This window comes from Gymnoscopelus microlampas (genome assembly GCF_963454915.1).
Source record: "Gymnoscopelus microlampas genome assembly, chromosome: 11".
Taxonomy (NCBI): domain Eukaryota; kingdom Metazoa; phylum Chordata; class Actinopteri; order Myctophiformes; family Myctophidae; genus Gymnoscopelus; species Gymnoscopelus microlampas.
The window spans coordinates 44,370,072-44,392,571 of record NC_139948.1 but is presented as its reverse complement, the minus strand read 5'-3'; the positions used below and the strand labels follow the sequence as shown (position 1 = coordinate 44,392,571).

Genomic DNA, 22,500 nt, shown 5'->3' with positions numbered 1-22,500 from the left:
GGAAACTCCACATGCAAAGCTTAGCATATAATAAGTACATGAACATACACATCTGAAAATAAATCAATTACATCAACGGACACATATGAACATGTTTAAGAGAAGAGAAAAATATGGTGAAAGAAAAGGAGAGCTGATAGAAAACGATCTTCGGGATTGTGAGGAATGAGGATGCGCCTGTGTGTGTGTGTGTGTGTGTGTGTGTGTGTGTGTGTGTGTGTGTGTGTGTGTGTGTGTGTGTGTGTGTGTGTGTGTGTGTGTGTGTGTGTACAATGGTTATTATTACATGTTTTTGTTGATAATTTTCAGTTTGGATTGTTACAGTATCAGAATCAGTGTATTGGCCAAGAACAGTATATGTTCATATTGGGATTTGGTGTATTGACAGAAAAGAAGTATATACAGTGAAAGAGAAAAAAGAGAAGAAAAGTATGCGATATAAAAGTAAGTATAAAAAAAACCCACAAACTAATATGCTTTTATGATGTAAAAATAGGAGTACACTGTCATTTTCCGTCTAGCTTCTCTCCTGGTCGCAGGATGGTAACATGAAGGCATGGTTATACTTTTGTAGCCCTGAGGGACTGCGAACGGGCGGACGCCACGAAAGGTGATTCTGATTATACTACAATTTGTGTCCGCAGACGCGCAACACAGTTCAAGAGCAACTCATAAACAGGACGCAACCATAATGACCTTCTTCCAGACACCTGAAGGACTTGTTGTGCCATGGCAACAGGCCATTGCAAGAAGACGTACAGTAGACTGTCCTAGTTAAATCTAACTCGCATAAATTATTACTGCTATATTCTCTGAAGAACCTCAGTTGCTGATACATTCCATTTGCAAAGCTTTGTTCTTTTTCATTCAGCTTTTTTAAAATCCTGTTCTGCATGTATTCCATTTAACAAACCTGCCAACGAGAATCACCTCAAGTTCAAGTCCTTTATTGTCACATGCAGGTAGACGGATCTCCTCGCAACCTCTCCTCAAACAGAGTTGTCCATGTTCCCTTGTTGAAACATGCACGCGTGTCTGACAGATCTAGCAACCTAGCAATCGTCCCTCCAGGCTATGGGATACAGCGTTTCATACCAAAACATATCCTCAAATGTATCCCTGTCTGGCTGATTTAGGCTTGCCTAGTCTAGGCTAGCCATCTAGAAGAGTCTGTCTATGTGTCTGTCTGTGTATCCGGAGCTAATATTTTTGTATATTTTACTTAAACTGAATAATGGGAGTCAATAGGGCTCTGATGGAGATGAAACCTTGCCCACATTTGGAGTCATACGTCATAGATTATGTCATAGATGACTGATGTCACAGGCATGGCCACGTTAAATCCAAGTTGAATCGTGATAATGTTTGTGAGACTCTATACTTTATGGAAACACAGACCATAGCAATCAGTGTCATTATGTGCAGTCCGGTGTTAAAGACAAAGTAAGCATTATAGCGTAGATGTCTGGTCCTGCTATATGAGCATCGACAACACCGCATACCCTAGCATCAGCCTCCCTCTCTGTCAACTCCCATTGCTTTCTGTGCGTTCCTGACAGCACCGAACTAGCATTAGCCCCTTTTGTGTTAGAGTTGAGTCATTAAGCGCTGAGTCATCGTGCATCGGATGAGAAGGGGGGGGGGGTCGAACCTCCCTCTCACAACATCTCTGACTCTCCTTTCTTCCTGAACTTCTCCATTAAGCAAACATTTTAGAGGAGAATTGGTCACATCGGGTCGTCTTCTTGACTAATTGATGGCGTCAGGTGGAGCGGTCGGTCGGTGGTGGTGGATGCGGGCCAAGGGGCTCATATCATGCATGGCGGGGGCTAAAAGGGAGTTTATTGTTATTGTTGTTCTTTTCGTTGCATAAGAGTGGGTTGTGGATTCGATTTCACTCAAATGGCCGATGTAGAGGGATCATGTTTCTGAGGAATCTATTGACAGAAAACACCCCGCTGAAAACTGTCGAATGGAATCTGAGCGGTATCTGCTCTATGTGCATCGTTTGTACAGGTGACCTCATTGAATTATGTTTTCGCCCCAAAATGGGGAATTTCTTTGAATTAATGTCCCATGGGGAATCCTTGAAATTAGTGAAAGCTACTATTCTAATAATCCTCTCAAAACCATAGTAGCCCATTATTCTATCACGTGGTAAAATAGAACGATGTGGCTTCTGAATATCGTCTCTGTCGTGTGGAAACCTCATGTTATGTCCAAAACTGTTACATTTCAGTATTCAAATAAAAGAAATTGCAAAAAGTTAAAATATGGAGATAAGAGGTTTCTGCATCGACAGCAACGGTATAGAGGGTCAGCTACTGTATAGTATTTCACTTAAACTGCAAGCTGCTGGAAAAAATGTGGGACTATATACTTGCGTGCTTGAAATGTGCTTATATTTAACTTGGTGTCCTCTTCTTTGTCGTGGTATGTTGTGGGTGGCTGGGTGGGGTGGGGGGTGGTGGGCATCATCAACACAAGGGATGCCAATAAAACTGCTGAGAAAGGTCAGCTCGTCCATAGTTGGAGTGGAACTGGGCAATCTGGAGGCTGGTGGTTGCGGGGAGGGAGGGGGGAGAGGAAGCTGGACGCCATCCCAGTGAACCCCTCTCATCCGAGGGGAATGAGAGGGGGAATGAGTCATCCCCCGCCTCTCTGATGAACTGCATGGCGGGGATGAGGAGCGGCTACTGTAGCTTTCGGCACACAGTCAGTCAGTCCCCTCCGTTGCCCCCCCCCCCCCGGGGCACACCAACCGCAAAATGACTTATGGACGGTCCTTTGTGCCAGTAGCCATCAGGCTGCACAACCAAGCCTGACCCCCATATGAGAACTTAACCCATTCAGTCCGGGATCGCATCTACAAATGTCTTCTAAATCAGTTTTCTGGAGAAAAAAAAATATATGTTGCTATATCAGTGGTTATCAAACGTTTTCCATGTCAAGGACCCTACAAATTATATGTATTTGGCCACGGACCCCCCATCTGATTTTTGTTTTTGTTTCCAGGGACCCCCCAGAAGCAAAGATGTGAGTCAAAAAGTTCCCTTTGAAAATATTAATAGATTTTTCAAAAAAAAATCAAAAATAGCAGATCTACAAGCTCATAGCGCGGCACTCGGTGCCGCGCTATGAGCTTGTATATCTGTTATTTTTGAATAGCCAAAGCATAAAATAATGGAGCCAAAAGTACACCCTGCGTATGTCACTGATCACATGACCTCAATCAATAATCCAGTTCTAGGCAACATAGAGGGCTGGCTCTAAGGTGTATTAAAGACATAGTTCAATGTTGAAAATGAGTGGTATTCCCCTTTAAATGACACAGATGCGTTCCCGGATTGAATGGGTTAAGACCTGGTATACTGTACTGTCTGTTCTGTTCTCCGTTTCATGGGGATTACTGACTCCTGCAGACTCTGGCACACGTTGCACATGGACCACTGGGACGTGGCTTGTGCTCTACAGAGCCGTGACAGATGCCTGTTAAAGATAACTGATGTACAGTATAGTGACGTTATTATTATCACTAACAGTCAGCTTAACCCGAAAGAACAGCAACCTGTAACCGAAACCAACTGCTCCTAATATTAACCGAAATAAACAATGGCAGTTTCAGTCCACTTTTTGTCTGCATTTAAAGGGATAGTTCACCCCGAAAAATATCGATTACACACCCCATGAAGCCTTGAATTCATGGAGATATTTTTGTTTTTGTCGCATTCCTAAGCCAATAATTTTATAACCGGCGGAGTCTCCGGGTAGGAGACTCAATAGAGACTCTTTGAGTCTCCTACCGGAGATATTAGCATCTTTCCACCGCCGGTCATCAAATTTATTGGCTTAGGAATGCGACAAAAACTTAAAAACTTCCAAGAATTCAAGGTTTCATGGGGTGTGTAATTGATAGAAAATACGATTTTTTTTTGGGGTGAACTAAGACTCGACATTGGAATCGGTACCTTTCTCAGCAGTATACCTTCGAATACTTACATATTGGACAAACATTGAGTTCGGACGGCTTTGGTGTGAGACCATCTTGATACACCATGTTATGTATGTGAAATATTGTGGGTAGTGTATGTACGTGCACGTGTGTGTGGGTGTGTGTGTGTGTGTGTGCGTGCGTCTTACTCTCGTCAGGGTTGGGCGCTGCCAGGATGGCGCTGTGTTGCTTCTTAACTTGCTCCACATCTTCTGACAGTTTCTCTATACAACCCCGGATCTCTTCAACCTAAAAAGAAACAGCGACATGACAACATAATAAAAATAACACCAAAACAGCAAACATCCTCTGACAGGTTCTCAGTGTATCCACACAGTGCTTGTCAACTCCCACGGTACACTAACTAAAAAACTAACATTTTAACCTGACATAAAATCGTAGAATAATTCAGTGTGGTAAAGCTGCAATCCATAATCTTTTTTAGTGAGTAAAGTAAAACATTATTTTGATCAATCTGTACATGGATTTGGTCTCACTGCTCTCATTGCGATGCTAATGTCCCCCCCCAGAATAATTTGGACGCTGGGGTGCAAGTGGGTGTGGTTGTCCCCTAAATCATACATGGGCAACTGGTGGCCCGGGGGCACATGCGGCCCCCACCTTCACTTAATGTGTCACACTTCAGTCTATATTAGTAGCTTAATGACTAGTATTAATATTCTATTGTCTTTTTTATGTCCAAAGTATTTATATATATATTTGTATTTAAGTTCATAAAGTTAACATAAGTATAACTAAATGCATTTGAAATTAAATAAAAAAATGACTTTGCAGGATTCCAATTCAAAAATAGAAAAAAAAAATCAGGATTCCAATTCAAAAATAGACGCGTCGCAATTCCGGGGAAATTGCAGAGTGTGGTTGCGCCGACGCCGGTCGCGGGTCGCGGCCGCCGGGACTCGAGGAATAGGCCGGGAGGAATAACGTCGGAGGCTGCGCCAATTACATTGTCACGTCTCTCATGAGATCGCTTGCGTTTCATTTTGAAAGGATCGATCCACCCCGAAATAATGTTTTTGCATCAAACGGTTACATTTTGCGCATTTGTGGTGCCCCCTATGGGTCAGAGTGGAAATGCTTTTGGGAATTTGTTGAGTAAACCACCCTCGACATGTGATTTGAATTTGGGATTGACCGGACGTTTCGTTCGTGATTTCTGGCATTTTTGGTAAAACGGGCCCCTCCCGCTAACTTTGGAAGCCATTTACGGACGAACGGTAAGGTCTATGAAAATGCCGTTTGGATATGTTTACCGCATGGGCTCAGAGATCATGTGTACCGATTTGTGTGAGATTTGGAAAAAAATTGTAGGAAAAGGAGCAAAAAGTGTGTTTTTTAGAAAATTCAAAATGGCGGAAAATTTATCCTGACGCAAATGGGCGTGGCCTATATGGGAAGATGCGTCGTGACCCAAGGAATCCAGGGAAAAAGAAATTTTGATTTTACGACCTACGGTTCAAGAGTTATAGGCCAAAAGGTGAAGGGGGCTGTTATAGCGCCACCATGTGGCCGACTGGTGTGATTCTTTTTTTAATAATTTTGCAAAAAACTATTAACCTCCCCTCCAAGTCTTGTAACTGTAGCCCTTACGGTTTCCGAGAAAAAAATACTTGAATGGGAGTTTTTGCAATTCCCATTAAAGTGGATGGGGAAATTTAATGCACAAATAAATCAATATCAAAAAATCTATCCTGACGCAAATGGGCGTGGCCTATATGGGGAGATGCGTAGTGACCCAAGGAATCCAGGTGAAAAGAAATTTTGATTTTCGGACCTACGGTTCAAGAGTTACAGGCCAAAACGTAAAGGGGGCTGTTATAGCGCCACCATGAGGCCGAATGGTGTGATATTTTTTTCATTAATTTCGGACAATATTATGAATTTTCCCTCCAAATCTGGTAACTCTAGCTCTTACGGTTTCTGAGAAAAAAATACTTGAATTTGAGTTTTTTCACTTTTCCATTAAAGTGGATGGGTGAATTTAATGCACTAATAAATCAATATCAATTAAACTATTTAACCAATCTCTTAGCAAAATACAAGCGCACGATTCCCGATTTAGATGGTCATTTTGATATATGGCACAACATTAGGGGATAAAAACTGTGGGAGGAGATGCGGTTCGAAATATTGTTTATCTTGAAGTGGAAGAAAGTGTATAGAGTACTATAGTCTGGTTGCCCTGTTAGGGCAACCACACTAAATAGCAAAAAACGCAGATCTACAAGCTCGCACTGCGACGCGTTTTCAGCTTGTAGATCTGCTATTTTTGCTATTTTTGAATACAGTATATGCAATGTGGCCCTCTGGAGTGACTGTGGAAATATAGTGGCCCTCTCCATCATCAAAGTTGCCCACCACTGCCCCAACAGCTGCCGTTGCTGTGTGAATGTGTGGGTGAAAACAAAGTGCTTTGAATGAAGGCGCTGTAGATTGTAAATGCACCATTTACCACTGACAGTGGAATGTTGCTTTGAGCTGGAAATTTGACAAACAAATGAGGCTCATTTCTGACCGTTAAGAGGGCAGTGAGAGAGAGAGAGAGAGAGAGAGAGAGAGAGAGAGAGAGAGAGAGAGCAGTGGGAGATAGAGTCACACCGAACATCAGATAATGGATCAGCTTTGCCTTCAGGTGAGGATTAACACAGGACCAGCTCTCTCTGTGTGTGTGTGTGTGTGTGTGTGTGTGTGTGTGTGTGTGTGTGTGTGTGTGTGTGTGTGTGTGTGTGTGTGTGTGTGTGTGTGTGTGTGTGTGTGTGTGTGTGTGGGAGAACAGTGACCTCAGGGTCCAGTGTGGAAAGTGGATTAGCCTCCTTAACCATCTCTCTCTCTCACACTCACACACGCACGCACGCACGTACGCACGCACGCACGCACGCACGCACGCACGCACGCACGCACGCACGCACGCACGCACGCACGCACACACACACACACACACACACACACACACACACACACACACACACACACACACACACACACACACACACACACACACACACACACACACACACACACACACACACACACACACACACGTATACCTGTCCTTTGCACATCTGGGGAACAGTCAATATGATCGACTTCCCACTTGGCAGGTGTATGGCTGCTGAGTACCCAATACAGTGCAGAATGTCATTAGAAGTCAATGAGAAGAATGGTCCTCTTGAGCTGGACATTGAATGTCCAGCTCTTGCGTGCGTGCGTGCGTGCACACACACACACACACAGACACAGACACAGACACACACACACACACACACACACACACACACACACACACACACACACACACACACACACACACACACACACACACACACACACACACACACACACACACACACACACACACACACACACACACACACACACACACACACAGACTGCAGTCTCACTCCAAAAGAATGAGACAGAGAGAAGGAAGGGCAGAAAGACGAAGGGGAGGGAGGGCAGAGAGAATAGAAGGAGGAGAAAAGGAGGGAGAGTAAGAGAAAAGAGAAAAGAGAGAGAGAGAGAGAGAGAGAGAGAGAGAGAGAGAGAGAGAGAGAGAGAGAGAGAGAGAGAGAGGAAGGAAGGTTGTTCTAGTTTCTGGGTGAACATTGACATCAGCAAACCCGAGGGAAGGACAACACACACACACACACACACACACACACACATATACAGAGCTAATTCTCACACAACCCCTCTGAATTCGCACACACGTGTGTGAGAGATGGGATCGTGTGTGTGTGTGTGTGTGTGTGTGTGTGTGTGTGTGTGTGTGTGTGTGTGTGTGTGCGTGCGTGCGTGCGTGCGTGCGTGCGTGCGTGCGTGCGTGCGTGCGTGCGTGCGTGCGTGCGTGCGTGCGTGCGTGCGTGCGTGCGTGCGCGTGCGTGCGCGTGCGTGCGTGTGTTTAATCTAATCAGAGTATTAGTGACATTATTTTTATGTCTGTCAAATTCCTGTACAGTCTGTACTGTACAGCAGACCACTGGTTCTCAACCTTTTCAGGCTGTGACCCCATACATAATCCTATTGAACTGGGGACCCCCCACCCTGACAAACACCTCGAATTTAGTTTGACTCGGTTCCACAGATAAATATTGTGAAAATGGCCGATCTACAAGCTCACAACGCCTCGCAACGCGAGGCGTTGTGAGCTTGTAGATCGGCTATTTTCATTTTTTTTTGCCTATTTCTTAAATTATTTGACAATTTGGCCAATGTTTGACCAGTTTTTATAGTGTACTTTGTTGATTACATTTGATGAACTAATATGGGACCCCCCCCAAAATAAGAGTCACACACACACACACACACACACACACACACACACACACACACACACTGTTGCTACGGTATATACTGTACACACAATAAACCCCCCCCACACACACACACACACTGTTGCTATATACTGTACACATAATAAATCCCAAACACAATGACAACCTCAAATGACAAGTCTCATCACAACCTGACCAGTGAGCTAAACGTTGCTATGGTTGCCACGGCTACGGTGAGGTTAGCCAAAGCTGGGCTCACAGACACTGCAGAGATCTTAGAGCAACAATTGAACATTTTCGCCTATAATGACATGACGCCCAGAACAGGGAGGAAGTCTTTTATACATATCGGTGCTGTCGGGCAGAAACCTCTTATCTCCATATTCTAACTTTTGGTGTTTTTTGGTAAATTAACGCCCTTCTTGATCATACTACAGCGTCACACAAAAGCATCAAAAGTAGCAGATCCACAAGCTTGTAGATCTGCTACTTTTGCCATTTCTTTATTTGAAACCTGAAACGTCACAGTTTTGGACATATGAGGTTTCCACCCGACATGCAGAGACGATATTCAACCAATGAAAAGTAATTCACAAGATTCACAAGGACTAAAATAATAACTACACTGGATCCATTGGGACATTGTTTTTTTTTCCCTTCCTTAAAAGGTTTCAGCTTGACAGCGATGATATAATAATAGTTTATTTTAGTGTTTGTTTATTTGTTCGTTTTTGTTTTTTTTGACAGCGCAAAAGACATTACAGTACATTTACAACTGTCCTAGATCTGCCAGGCGTCCCTTGACATACGGAATCGTCCCTGATTTGTAAACCAAAAAGACGTGTCCCGCGTTGAACTGACGAGGAACACACTTTAATTGTTCCTTATTTTTATAATAAATCAGTGACACTGACATCTTACAAGTTCAAACAGCTCATATATATATATATAAACTATAATACAGGTTGCTAATATAAATGTACAAACACTGTATATACAGTGAGATTGTATCTTTTTTCTGGGGGTTCCTTATTGTTCTTGTTGTCCCTTATATGAATTTCAGGTAGTTGGAAACCTTTAAACCCTCTGTCTCTCTGGGAGAGGGTGTGAGAATCAGTGCTACAGTATACATGCTATTTATATGTAGGCTACTGTATGATGCTTATACCCTTGGACAGGGCAAGGCAAAAAAAAAACACTGCAGTGCATACACAGAAAAATAATGGTTCTTAAATGGTTCTTTAAAAGGCTATGTGGTTCCACAAAGAACCATCAACTACTAAAGAACCAGTTGATCTAGTGAATGGTTCTTCATGTTCCTCAACTAGTTCTAGAGAACCTTTTTTTGTCAAAGTTCTTTGAGGAACCGTTGAACTCTTAAACCATGTCTTAATAGGCAGACGTTCATCGAAAATAGCAGATCTACAAGCTTGTCGCGGTGCGACGCGTTGTGAGCTTGTATATCTGCTATTTTCGACACATTTCAGACGGTTGATGAAGTCTATATGGTTTAAGGGGGTTGTGTTCTTTATAAAAAAACATTCAAATAAATGGTCTGAAAGGTTCTTTCTGGAACCAAAAATGGTTCTTCGATGCATCACTTGCATCACTCTGAAGAACCAGTTTTGGTTCCAGTTGGCACCTTTAATTTTCTGTGCTAGGCAGTAAGGTATGCATCTACAGATGAAAAAAAGCAAAGAAAATTAGTATAAAGGTACGAATGTGATCACAAGACAGGGACAGATTAGTTCCCTTCCAAACCTCCAGGACAACCCAACACCCGACAACAATCCATAGGCCCTCTCTCCCCTCAAACTTGATAGTACTGCACTGAATACAATACAATAAAAAAAGCCCTGTGTGAATCATTGGTTTCTTTCAAAACTGGCATCAAAAGCATGTATCAGAAGGCTACAGTACAAGGGGAGTCAGACTTCCTCTCTATTCCATTGAGATGAAGGGTCAGATCCCGACAGGATCTAGAAAAACTTGTCCATACATTCATCTTCAGTAGACTTGACTATCTGTAACCCGGTCTATCTAAAAAATCCATCAGACGGCTGCAGTTTATACAGAACGCTGTTGCTCAGGTCCTTATACTAATACCAGAAAGTGGAGCATATCACTCCAGTTAAATCCTTACACTGGCTCCCTGTGTGTCACTGAATTGATTTAAAAATACTACTGTACTGTAGTACTGTAGGTCTATAAAGCTTTGAATGGGTTTTAGAGCCGAAGTAGATTTCTGATCTTGTACGAAATCATGAACCATCCAGACCTCTCAGGTCAAAAATAAACATGGGGAAGCAGCATTTAGTTTGTATGCACCACATATCTGGAGCAAACTCTCAAGTTTGTTCCACTGCTGGTCTGCTTTAGGTCTGCTGCCACTCTTATTTATTTTAAAACACAACTAAAGACCTTTCTGTTACTTTTTCTTTCTCTTCTGCACTGTAACTTTAGGCCTATCTGTTTGTTACGTTACAAATGAAACTGCCTTGCCTCACATTTTTGGACTAATAAAGTATTCAGTCAATTAATCGATCAAGAAACCCAACAACCCATAATTGGGAGAAGACTTTAAGACCCCCGCGGTGTGGAGGACGCTCCACAAGCAAGTCTACCCCCAGGCATGAAACATTATATAGTATACAGCTGCACTGTATGGGTATAGATAACCTCACCAACAATTAATAAAAACTTAGAAAGCGATTAAGGTTACATATTAAGGCAGTGGTTCTTAAACTTTTTTTTATTTCAAGGACCTCCAGCCTTTTTAATTAAGTCATTTCCCCCCAATTTCACCCCCATGCTTTCAAGATTGAAATTTCAGTAAGGTTCAAAATCTCTGTTAGAAAGTATTTAAAGGGATATTTCAAATAAAATAAACATTAAAAAAATATATAAAAAAATAAATGAAAAAAGTAATGGAAAAATCACAGCCCCCTCACGCATTAGAAGGACATTCTAATGCGTGAGGGGGCCGTGATTTTTCCATTACTTTTTCATTTATTTTGAATATATTTTTTAATGTTTATTTTATTTGAAAGAGAAATATCCCTTTAAAACTCAATGGGTAAACCTTCACTTCCAGGGGAACTCCCATTTTGTAAGGTGTCAAATCAATAGCTTTTATCACTATACCCCTGAGTCATGTCTTTGTCTAAATGGGTTTTGTCTGATACTGTTATCACAGGGAAGGATATTCCATCTAAAAGCTAAAAAGGAGTGTGTGCTCTCTATGGAACTATGGACCTAGCCTTGACAACCAAGCAGACTTATGCAAAGGTAAAAAAAAATATATTTAGATAGCACGTTATTTAGACAGATGCTAGTTTCATTGCTTATACCTGGCATCCTATAGTTTCTATAGTTTCAATGTACATATTTTACAAGTTATTTAGACAGATGCTATAGTTGTTGTTTTTTCTTACCTGGGCATCCTAGTTTCAATGTACAGACTATTATTTTGATTGTATATTGTTTAGACCAGGGGTCTTCAACAGGGGGTCCGGGACCCCTAGGGGGTCCTCAGAGCTACTATAGGGGGTCCGCCAAATCTTTGTGTGATTTCGTTTTTTTTACATTAACTTGACCCCTAGAATTCCTTTTCTGAGGGGAACATTAGCCAAAAATAGCAGATCTACAAGCTCTCAACGCCTCACGCAAAAAAATGCCTAAATTGCGAATTGTAAATTGTGAAAAAAATACAGAAAAGTCGTATTTATTAGGATCACAGGGTCCATTGTAATATTTTCATCAGGGCCTGTGCACTGTGGATTGATCTCTCCTCCGTCGCCTTTTAAATTTGCCATGCAAGTAATTTCCCTGCACTTTTGCCATGCTCCACATAACTCTGTTTTGTTTTCAAGATTGAAAATTCAGTTGCTCAGGCAAAACTAAACTTTAGCTTTTCCCTGTGTAGGTAGTTGTTGCAGAGGGACCTCATCCATATCAATGCTATGTTAATTTTAAACTCCTTCATTTTTTTTGGTATTGAGAGAGAGTATCTATATCCACTTTCTTTTTCAAGAGGGAGTAGTAAGAAATAATACAGCCGTGACGCAAATCACTGAACATTTCCCTAATAAGAATAGAGGGCAAGTATCCTAGCTTCCATGAACATAACAATATGGGTATTCCTATTTTTATAACTCTCATAACTCGATGCTATAGTGGCTTCACATTTTATAGCCAATAACAAATGTGAATATTTACATTCTGAGATACAGTCTATAATAGCAATATTTATCATAGAGTAAGTCATTTCTTGAGTAGGAACGATGCACCAGGGAGTAGTTAGTACGAGTATTCCCCGCTGGTACGTTATATTGTTCTTCATACATTATATTTTGACGTGTGTGTGTGTGTGTGTGTGTGTGTGTGTGTGTGTGTGTGTGTAAACGGTGCATTCAAATATCGTGCCTTTATCCAAAGCGCTTCACAGTGTGCACCGACAGCTGGGGAAACCATGCTCATCGAGCAGCAGTTGGGGTTCAGTCACGAGGAGCTGCTGGGGATCGAACTGGCAACCTTCAGTTTACCAAGCAGCTGCTCTACCTCCTCAGCCGCTGTCGTCCGTCCGTGTGTGTTAGTGTGTGTATATGTGCGTGTGCGTGTGTGTGCGTGCGTGCGTGCGCGTACGTGTGTGTGTGTGTGTGTGTGTGTGTGTGTGTGTGTGTGTGTGTGTGTGTGTGTGTGTGTGTGTGTGTGTGTGTGTGTGTGTGTGTGTGTGTGTGTGTGTGTGTTTTACCTGTTCAAAGAACTCATCCATAAAATGATCCCTGTCAACCTGCACCACCTCCTCATCATCATCACTGTCCTTAGCCTGGAACACAAAAAGAAACACACTCACGTTAGTTATCATCAATACACACACACATACACACACAGTTATCAATCAACACAAGCAACCCTAAGTGTTGCTTCAACACGTTCAGCATCGAACACAGCAAGAACATGCATGCTTTCCCAGATTGACTGGGTTGAATCTGCAGAGCAACAATGACATTCTGTGGCAGGAGCCCTGTTTCTGTCGTGCACGGCAGCTTGATGTAGTACATCCCCTGGACATGACGCTAATATGTCGCAGTGAGACTTTCCCCCAATCCAACCCTTGATGCTGAATGCCAAGCAGGGAGGCATTGGGTTCCATTTTTACAGTCGTTGGTATGACTCGACCGGGGGATTGAACCCCCGACATCCCAATCTCAGGGTGGATACTGTAACCACAAGGCCACTGGGATGGTGACAGCAAAACTACACACTAAAACTATACTTAAATATAACTAAGATATCTAGTATAACTCATTGACAATTTAGGCAGATTGCTAAAGTTCATACATAACCTGCAGAACATGTTGACAGCAAACTATTCAAACCCTTTATATTTTGTTGACCGGAGTCCCCCAGAGGTCTGTGCAAGGCCTCCTCCTTTTCCTCCTTCTACTACCCCAATTCTCTTAGCTGAAAGCAGCCTATAATAACCTGTAACCCAGGGGTCTTCAACCTTTTCAGGCCAAGGACCCCCTAGCTGAGAGAGAGATGAAGCAGGGACCCCCTCTATATTGTATAAAAGTGTGTTTCAGATAAACTTTTGCTGCTCTTTTTTCCCCTCTACACCTATAACTCTTTGCCAAAAATAGCCGATCTACAAGCTTGTGAGCTTGTAGATCTGCTATTTTTTGGCCAAAGTTATCCTCAGAAAAGGGATGCTAAGGGTTCAAGTGGTATATGTAAAAGAGAAAATCATATCACAAAGATTTGGCGGACCCCCTGTAGTAACTCTGAGGACCCCCTAGGGGTCCCGGACCCCCTGTTGAAGACCCCTGCTGTAACCTATTTGAAATCTAGCATTTATTTTAAATGCTTAGCTTCAGCCTAGAGCAGTGGTTCTCAACATGGGGTCCAGGGAAAGCCCAGGGGTCCTTGAAGGTGTTCCAGGGGGGCCCCAGCTAAATTACCGATAGCTCACCTTCACCGTTATCACATGTAAATACATCTGTGACCCGCTGTTATCTCTGTGCCTACAGTACATGAAGCAGAGCTGGACCAAATGACAGAGCATAATGAGACCACATCACGTCTAATGAGATTGGGATCCCAGAGATAAAAAAAACCTTATCAAATGAGGCGTCCGTGGCCTAATGAAAGCATATCAAATTGGGGGGGTCTGAAAAATGAAAAATGTTGAAAATCACTGGACTAGACCAGAGAGGACACAAGATCCAAATTAAGTAGTCAGACTAGAACCGCATTTTTATACGTTTCCCAAATGTAATTTATCGACTTGTCACCTCATATCACTTCTGTCTGTTTCTCTCTCTCTCTCTCTCTCTCTCTCTCTCTCTCTCTCTCTCTCTCTCTCTCTCTCTCTCTCTCTCTCTCTCTCTCTCTCTCTCTCTCTCTCTCTCTCTCTCTCTCCCTCTCTCACACACACACACCCCCCTGGAGCTTGTAAAAGATCGGCTATTTTCAAATAGCTGATGTATGATATATTATGCTTAAAGTGGTTAAACTGAAGCAAGGCCAAATCCGCAACCCGCAACTTCCAATATTTACAAGCGACCTTGCAGGAGAAAAAAAAAGCCCTAAGTCTCTCTTATAATAAGCAGCCTTGACAACACTGGTTCTGGATAGCATGCAGTAAATTGCAGTAAACGTGTGAGTCGAGCAACTTGAGGGTTGAAGTTCAGACACAAATGCTCTGTGTACACACGCACACGCACACGCACACACACACACACACACACACACACACACACACACACTCCTGTGTCTGGTCCCTGTCACTTGGACGAGGACCAGACTCCGCTGTTGACTCATTATTATCAATCTTTGTATGTGCCAAAGTGAAACAGATACATCATATCTGACGTGTTGTTGGGTGTCTTCATGAGAGCCAACATCTCTCTGTAAGTAGTGATGATGTATGAGGTGAACTCAGCCAGGCAGGCATGCGCCACGCAACCTGATGCATCAGAGGAGATACTGTCGGTATTTTACTTATCAATCCATTAAAGACCGGGAACGCGTCTGTGTCATTTTAAGATTTCTTTGGCTATTCAAAAATAGCAGCATACAAGCTCATAGCACGGCACAGAGTGCCGTGCTATGAGCTTGTATAGCTGCTATTTTTTTTTTTAATCATGGAAAATGTGGGCAAATCTTTGAATATAATATGACTGTGTTTTAAAGCGATTTTTTAAAAACTCCGATCTGGGTTCCCTGGAACAACATATTTTGAGATGGGGCCCGTGGGCCAAATACATATCATTTTGGGAGGTCCTTGACATGATAACGTTTGAGAACCACTGTGTTAGACCAGCCTACAGCATATAGGTCACGTCACACCAGCCCGGCCTTCTGCTCACCATTAGCCTATATGGGTTGTGTAGGAATTAGGCTTATAGTGCAATTACTGCTAGTAGGTATACTGTAAGTATGAACAGTCTCCTGCAGGTACTGTGTCCCTGTATGCACCTCTCCTCTCCTCTCATATCCTCTCTTGCAGTATGTCCTCCACTGACTGCAGAGAGACCCAAGGATGAAGAGGGAAAAAAGAGAGCGAGAGAGAGAGGAGTAACAGGATACACACCACACACACACACACACACACACACACACACACACACACACACACACACACACACACACACACACACACACACACACACACACACACACACACACACACACACACACACACACACACACACACACACACACACACACACACACACACACACACGCGGTAATATGGCTCACTCATAAAGGAAATGACATGCACGCAATCGCACACGGAAAAATACGCATCACGCACGGCCTCACACATGTTACTGTTCGCACAACAACACAGGTTCGAATCCCAGCTCATCACATAATAGAACTGTTTGTCAACGTCGGGCCCGGGGACCAGATGTGCCCTTAACGGGTCTGCCTCTCTGAAAGTGTCCAGATGGAACACACACACACACGCACACGCACGCACACACACACACACACACACGCACACGCACACGCACACGCACACGCACACGCACACGCACACGCACACGCACACACGCACACAGTCTTACGGGTCTATTTGGTTCCCTCTGTAAACTGCTCGGAATACACCAATTTGTATACCAAGGTAAACACATACATCTAATCTAATGCAGAGAGCCTCAGTAAACTATGGATCACGATTAATAACCCACACAATAACAATGCATCAAACTGGGGGTCCTTGGAATAAAATAAAAATAAAGGTTGAGATTTCCCTGCCATTATAGAACACATGATGTAGTGGGAGGAGGAGAGGAGAAGCAGGGCGCTAGGCTAGCTGACGGAGCCTTTAAGCCAGGCCAGGTACAGGGCTGCAGCAGATGGCTGCTCTGTTCACGTCGTGCTCCACTTCACCACAAATACTGACTGAATGACAGGATGCTGAGAGGTCACGCTAGCATCAACACACACACACACACGTCACAACGCACCGCCCCAACAAGCCTCCATGTTCATTTAAACTCTGATAGTTGTACACACAAATGTAACCAAATGGACGTTATCATCATCCACTCTCCAGGCATTTGAATGTGACTGTGATTCGCCGTTTAAGGTTAAGAGCTTTAGACATCGTCCTAGATCTGGTATACCACCCATATTTAGAACAAACATTGGAAGATTCTGCCCTGACACCATCCATTAAAGCATTGGTTCTCAAAGTGGGGTCCAGGGACCACCAGGGGGTCCTTGGGGGTTTACCAGGGAGTCCCCAGCTAAATGAGTTACAATTAGTTACTAAATTAGCGTCACAATCATTTTAACCACTTTAACCATATGTTATACTTTGGCTATTCAAAAATAGCAGATCTACAAGCTCATAGTGCGGCACTCGGTGCCGCACTATGAGCTTGTAGATCTGGTATTTTTTAAAAATCGTGAACATTTGTGCAAGTCACAAAATATGAGATGGGGTTCCGCAGTCAAATATGTATCATTTTGGGGGTCCTTCGCATGATAAAGTTTGAGACCCACTGCATTAAAGGATGTGTGTCACTATATTTCTTTCAAAATTGAGGGAGAGAGGGAGAGAGAATTGAGTTTGAAACGCTGAGGAAGGCCGACGTGCCGAAACGCGTCCGTTTCTCTAGGTAGACTGCATGCTGCTGCTGTGCAAACCTATTAAAAAGAACAATAAGAAACTACTCGAGGGAGTGCGGATAATCCTTTCATTGCATTCTTCCAAAATTGGCCATCAAGCGACCCCAAGGGGAGGTAAATGTAAATTCCCATCGGAAGGAGGTGTCATTCAGTGCCAACTTTTCCTTTTTCTCCTTTGTACATAATAGTGTATTGTATTTGCTGATGACATGTATTATTGTGTTAAAATGTTTTTGCTGGTTAATTGAATACATAGGATCACAATGGAAACAAGTCCCCAGGACCTTTTTTTGTGTTATCCTTTTAGCTTTAATGTCTGACTGTACCACGCGCTGTTCACATTTCTGACAAATAAAGTATTCAATCAATCAATCGATCAATCCAATGTCAAAAACAAACCTAAAGTCGATGATTATTCCCGACAAAATTTCAACCACGATGGTCGTCTGACAGCTACTGGTTTTGTGTGCAAGCACACAGAAAGTGGTGATATAACAACAAGGGTTTGTTCTCAGCCTCAGCCTGAAATAAACTCATTTCCAGCACAATTATTGTTTACTGTCTTGGCTCGCTTGAAAAAGCAATATTCATCGCAATAAATCTTCCCTGGCAGAAAAAAATAAAAAAAAGTGAATACATATATTATAATCTTCACTGGCAGTGTCTTTACCACAGTCCCTTTATGAGCTAAAAATAGAAACCTTGAATCAGCCAATGGAAGTGTTGTGTTGCAGTTAGACGCCCAGGTCCATCTGGACTGTTACAACAGAGCCAGGACTCACCCAGGGGATTGTGGGTAGTGTAGTCCTACTGTGGTCCCTCTGCTGGTCGGATATCAAGTCTGTCTGTCCGTGTGTCTATTACCTACAGTACTGTATTCTACAATGTATTGTAGTGTGTATGTGTGTGTGTGTGTGTGTGTGTGTGTGTGTGTGTGTGTGTGTGTGTGTGTGTGTGTGTGTGTGTGTGTGTGTGTGTGTGTGTGTGTGTGTGTGTGTGTTATTTATAGATAGGTATGACGTTATATCTGCTCACCGGACACAGGTAGAATAATTATTAGGCAACAAGGATTGTAGCATGTCGTCTCTGTCGGGTGGAAACCTCACACACGTCCAAAAACTGTTACTTTTCAGGATTCAAATTCAAAAATATCAAAAGTAGCAGATCTACAAGCTCGAAACGCGTCGCGTTGCGACGCGTTTCGAGCTTGTAGATCTGCTACTTTTGTTACTTTTGTGTGACGCTGTAGTAGTAGGGCGTTGATTTATGAAGACAAAAAACCCACCAAAAACATGGAGATAAGAGGTTTCTGATATGGAATAAGACGTGCACGGCGGCAGTGCGGGGTGTGTTATTCAGTGACTGTGGGGTTGGGATGGTGTGGGTTCACATGACTCTCCTAGCTAGCACCATCCTGTCAGATCAATACCCACAGAAATAGACAGCCCTGAACAGGCCGTATCAACCTCCACCTCCACTCTGTGCGCGCACGTGTGTGTGTGTGTGTGTGTGTGTGTGTGTGTGTGTGTGTGTGTGTGTGTGCCTGTGTGTGCCTGTGTGTGTGTGTGTGTGTGTGTGTGTGTGTGTGTGTGTGTGTGTGTGTGTGTGTGTGTGTGTGTGTGTGTGTGTGTGTGTGTGTGTGTGTGTGTGTGCCTGTGTGTGTGTGTGTGTGTGTGTGTGTGTGTGTGTGTGTGTGTGTGTGTGTGTGTGTGTGCGTGTGTGTGTGTGTTCGCGTTAGTAGACTTGTGACTGCCTAACGACCTCACAACCATATAGAATTTGAGAAATTATGCAGATGGTGGCCTATACTCGGGAACGATGAATCGATGGATTGAATTACATAGGACCACAATGGAAACAAGCCCTCATGGCTTTTTGTGTTATCCTTTTAGTATTAGTGTATAACTGTACCTCTGTACTGTTTGCGAACTGCTAATAAAGTACTGTATTCAATCAATGAATCAATACAAGTCGTGAACAATGGGCTTATTGAAATCCCTCAAAACAAAGCTACAGTCAGCTCAGAATAGACTGATCAGGGTCATTCTAGGGTTAGGACCCAGATCCCATATAGGTAGGAACCAGTTTAGAGAACTCAACTGGCTCCCAGTAGAATCCAGGGTAACCATGGCCAGATTGACCATGGTTCATAAGATAATATATGGCAAGGTCCCCATATTTTTAAAGACATGTTTTACTCAGAGAAGCGAAGTCCACCATTTTTTCACCAGAGCCAGTGTAGCAGACGTGAGCCTTCCGGCTTTTAAAAGTAAAGCAGGCAGGGAATCATTTACTTACATAGGAGCCACACAGTGGAATGACCTCGAAAACAGTGTCAAACTGACAACAAATCTGAGGACTTTTAAATACAAAACTAAAGCATGTCTATTAGAAAAGGTTCCCCTATAGAGGGTCTTTAGACTAGACTAGGAAAGAAAAGGTAGCACTTGTTTGTGTACTGTATATGTTACTTGTGTTCTTGTATTGTTTGTATGTATGTACTGTGAATGTTACTTGTGTTTTGTATTGTTGTGTAATGTGTACTGTGTCTGTACTGTGTATGTCACATGTGTCTATGTAGTGTTACGTTAGTTACATGTGTTGTATTGTAAAGTATTTTTAACGTATTGATTGTTAATTGTAAGAGGACCTCAACGGAAATAAGTCTCAGGACTTTCTTGTGTTATCCTCGAACTGCGGTGACCATGTGGTTTTGGCTTTTCAAATAAATCAAATCAAAAAAATCAATGCAAGTTGGAAACGCATGCCCCGCCCAGTTATGCAGTACCCTTTGTACACTCGGTCTGCCCGTGTCCCTTTTATATGCCCATATATGGAGTTCTGTGTCACACATTCCCAAATATGGAGTCTAGGCCAGTCTATGACGTCATAATAACCCCTCGGGTGGGTTTGACGTCAGTCAATAGGACGTTTCTCGAGATACGTGAACCACAGACGGCCGTCCACACAGACGGACGGACAGACAGAGATTTCATGCATTTATAGTACAGTAGGATATACACTTTGTAAGGTTGTGCGTGTGTGAGTGTGTAATTGTCGTGCTGTTACACAATGTTATGCGTAGCTGACTTATAGAACAATAAATCTACACACACACACACACACACACACACACACACACACACACACACACACACACACACACACACACACACACACACACACACACACACACACACACACACACACACACACACACACACACACACACACACACACACACACACACACACACACACAGACTGTACATGTCCTGTCTGTATGTGTGTGTGCGTGTGTGTGTGTGCGTGTGCGCGTGCACGTGTGTGTGTAGACAACATTAGAGAGCTGCACTGAACACCACATCACGTGCACAGCAACACACCGGTGAAACATCACGTGCACAGCGAGCTTCCTGAGCTGGAACACAGTGACACTGCATCTCATCATCCTCCTGAGATACGCCTCACCTCACCATCCTAAATATATCAGCTCTGTCTGGATGGAAACCTCACAAGTCCAACACTGTTACTGTTCACCATTCAAATTCCCAAAAGCATCAGAAGGAGCAGATCTACAAGCTCTTCGAGCTTGTAGATCTGCTACTTTTGATGCTTTTGTGTGACGCTGCAGTATGATCAAGTATAGGGCGTGGATTTACGAAAAAACACAAAAAGTTTAAATATGGAGATAAGAGGTTTCTGCCCGACAACAACGAGATACACTCTCTCTCTCTCTCTCTCTCTCTCTCTCTCTCTCTCTCTCTCTCTCTCTCTCTCTCTCTCTCTCTCTCTCTCTCTCTCTCTCTCTCTCTCTCTCTCTCTCTCTCTCTCTCTCTCTCTCTCTCTCTCTCTCTCTCTCTCTCTCTCTCTCTCTCCATCTGTCCGTTCCTTGATAGATTCACCTCTCCTCTCCTCCACACACACACACACACACACACACACACACACACACACACACACACACCCCCACTCCCCGCTGTCTCTCTCTCTCTCTGTCTCTCTCTCATCCTCCTGTCCTCTCTGTCCCAGGCTGATGTCTCTCCACCTGGATCCGGTGTCTCCAGCAGAGAGACCTACCTCACTGGGACACACCCACACACACAGAGAGAGAGAGAGAGAGAGAGAGAGAGAGAGAGAGAGAGAGAGAGAGAGAGAGAGAGAGAGAGAAGGACAGAGAAGACGAGAGAGGGGGAGAGAAAGCGAAAGAGAGAGGGGAAAGTAGATAGTGAGAGATGAATAAGGAGGGAGGGAGGGTGAAAGAGAGACAGAGAGAGAAAGAGAGAGAGTGTAGTTACATGCCCATGTTGGAGCATCATGCCATTGCCAAGGGGCCGATAGGCAGCACATTCCACCAAGCCTTGAGAGCCACACACACACACACACACACACACACACACACACACACACACACACACACACACACACACACACACACACACACACACACACACACACACACACACACACACACACACACACACACACACACACACACACACTTCATCATTCGCGATAATTTCAGGAACACAATGCTAGATTCCTTATGTGTATAACAGATACATCTCATCCCAAAGATCCTATAGCACAGAACAGTGTGTGAGTGTGTGTGTGTGTGTGTGTGTGTGTGTGTGTGTGTGTGTGTGTGTGTGTGTGTGTGTGTGTGTGTGTGTGTGTGTGTGTGTGTGTGTGTGTGTGTGTGTGTGTGTGTGTGTGTGTGTGTGTAATGGAACATGGAGGCAGCAGCAGGGGCCCATGGGGGGCGGGGGAGGGGTGTAATAGTGAAACACAATAGTGTGTAAGTCGTCTGGTTGTAACAGATAAGACTGACGACAAAAAGGCCTTCAGCCTCTCAGCAATCTGCCTCCGTCATCAACACTGTACTGTTACACCCCTACATGTAGCGTCCTCAGGAAACCTCACATCTGCCGACTCGTCGCGTCGTTCCCTTTTATTTTTGGAGTGCCATCGTCGCCCATGTCACGCCATGTCCCACAGCGACAGAGCAGGGACCCGACAGCAACACGCCTCGGTGTGAGCTTGTAGATCGGAAATCTTGCCTGTTTGT

The 22,500-nt window shown here is 43.5% G+C and overlaps 1 protein-coding gene across 1 annotated transcript in view; it reads right to left on the bottom strand.

The window, feature by feature from the left end:
- stx1b (syntaxin 1B) overlaps positions 1-22,500 on the bottom strand; it is a gene marked incomplete at its 3' end in the record, with an annotated part of 90,915 nt that overhangs the window by 24,729 nt on the left and 43,686 nt on the right. The window contains exons 2-3 of the mRNA XM_084071395.1: positions 13,040-13,114; positions 4,141-4,240 (exon numbers count right to left, since the gene is read on the bottom strand). Coding sequence (XP_083927521.1) covers positions 4,141-4,240; positions 13,040-13,114 — 175 coding nt within the window. The remainder of the gene's footprint in view (positions 1-4,140; positions 4,241-13,039; positions 13,115-22,500) is intronic.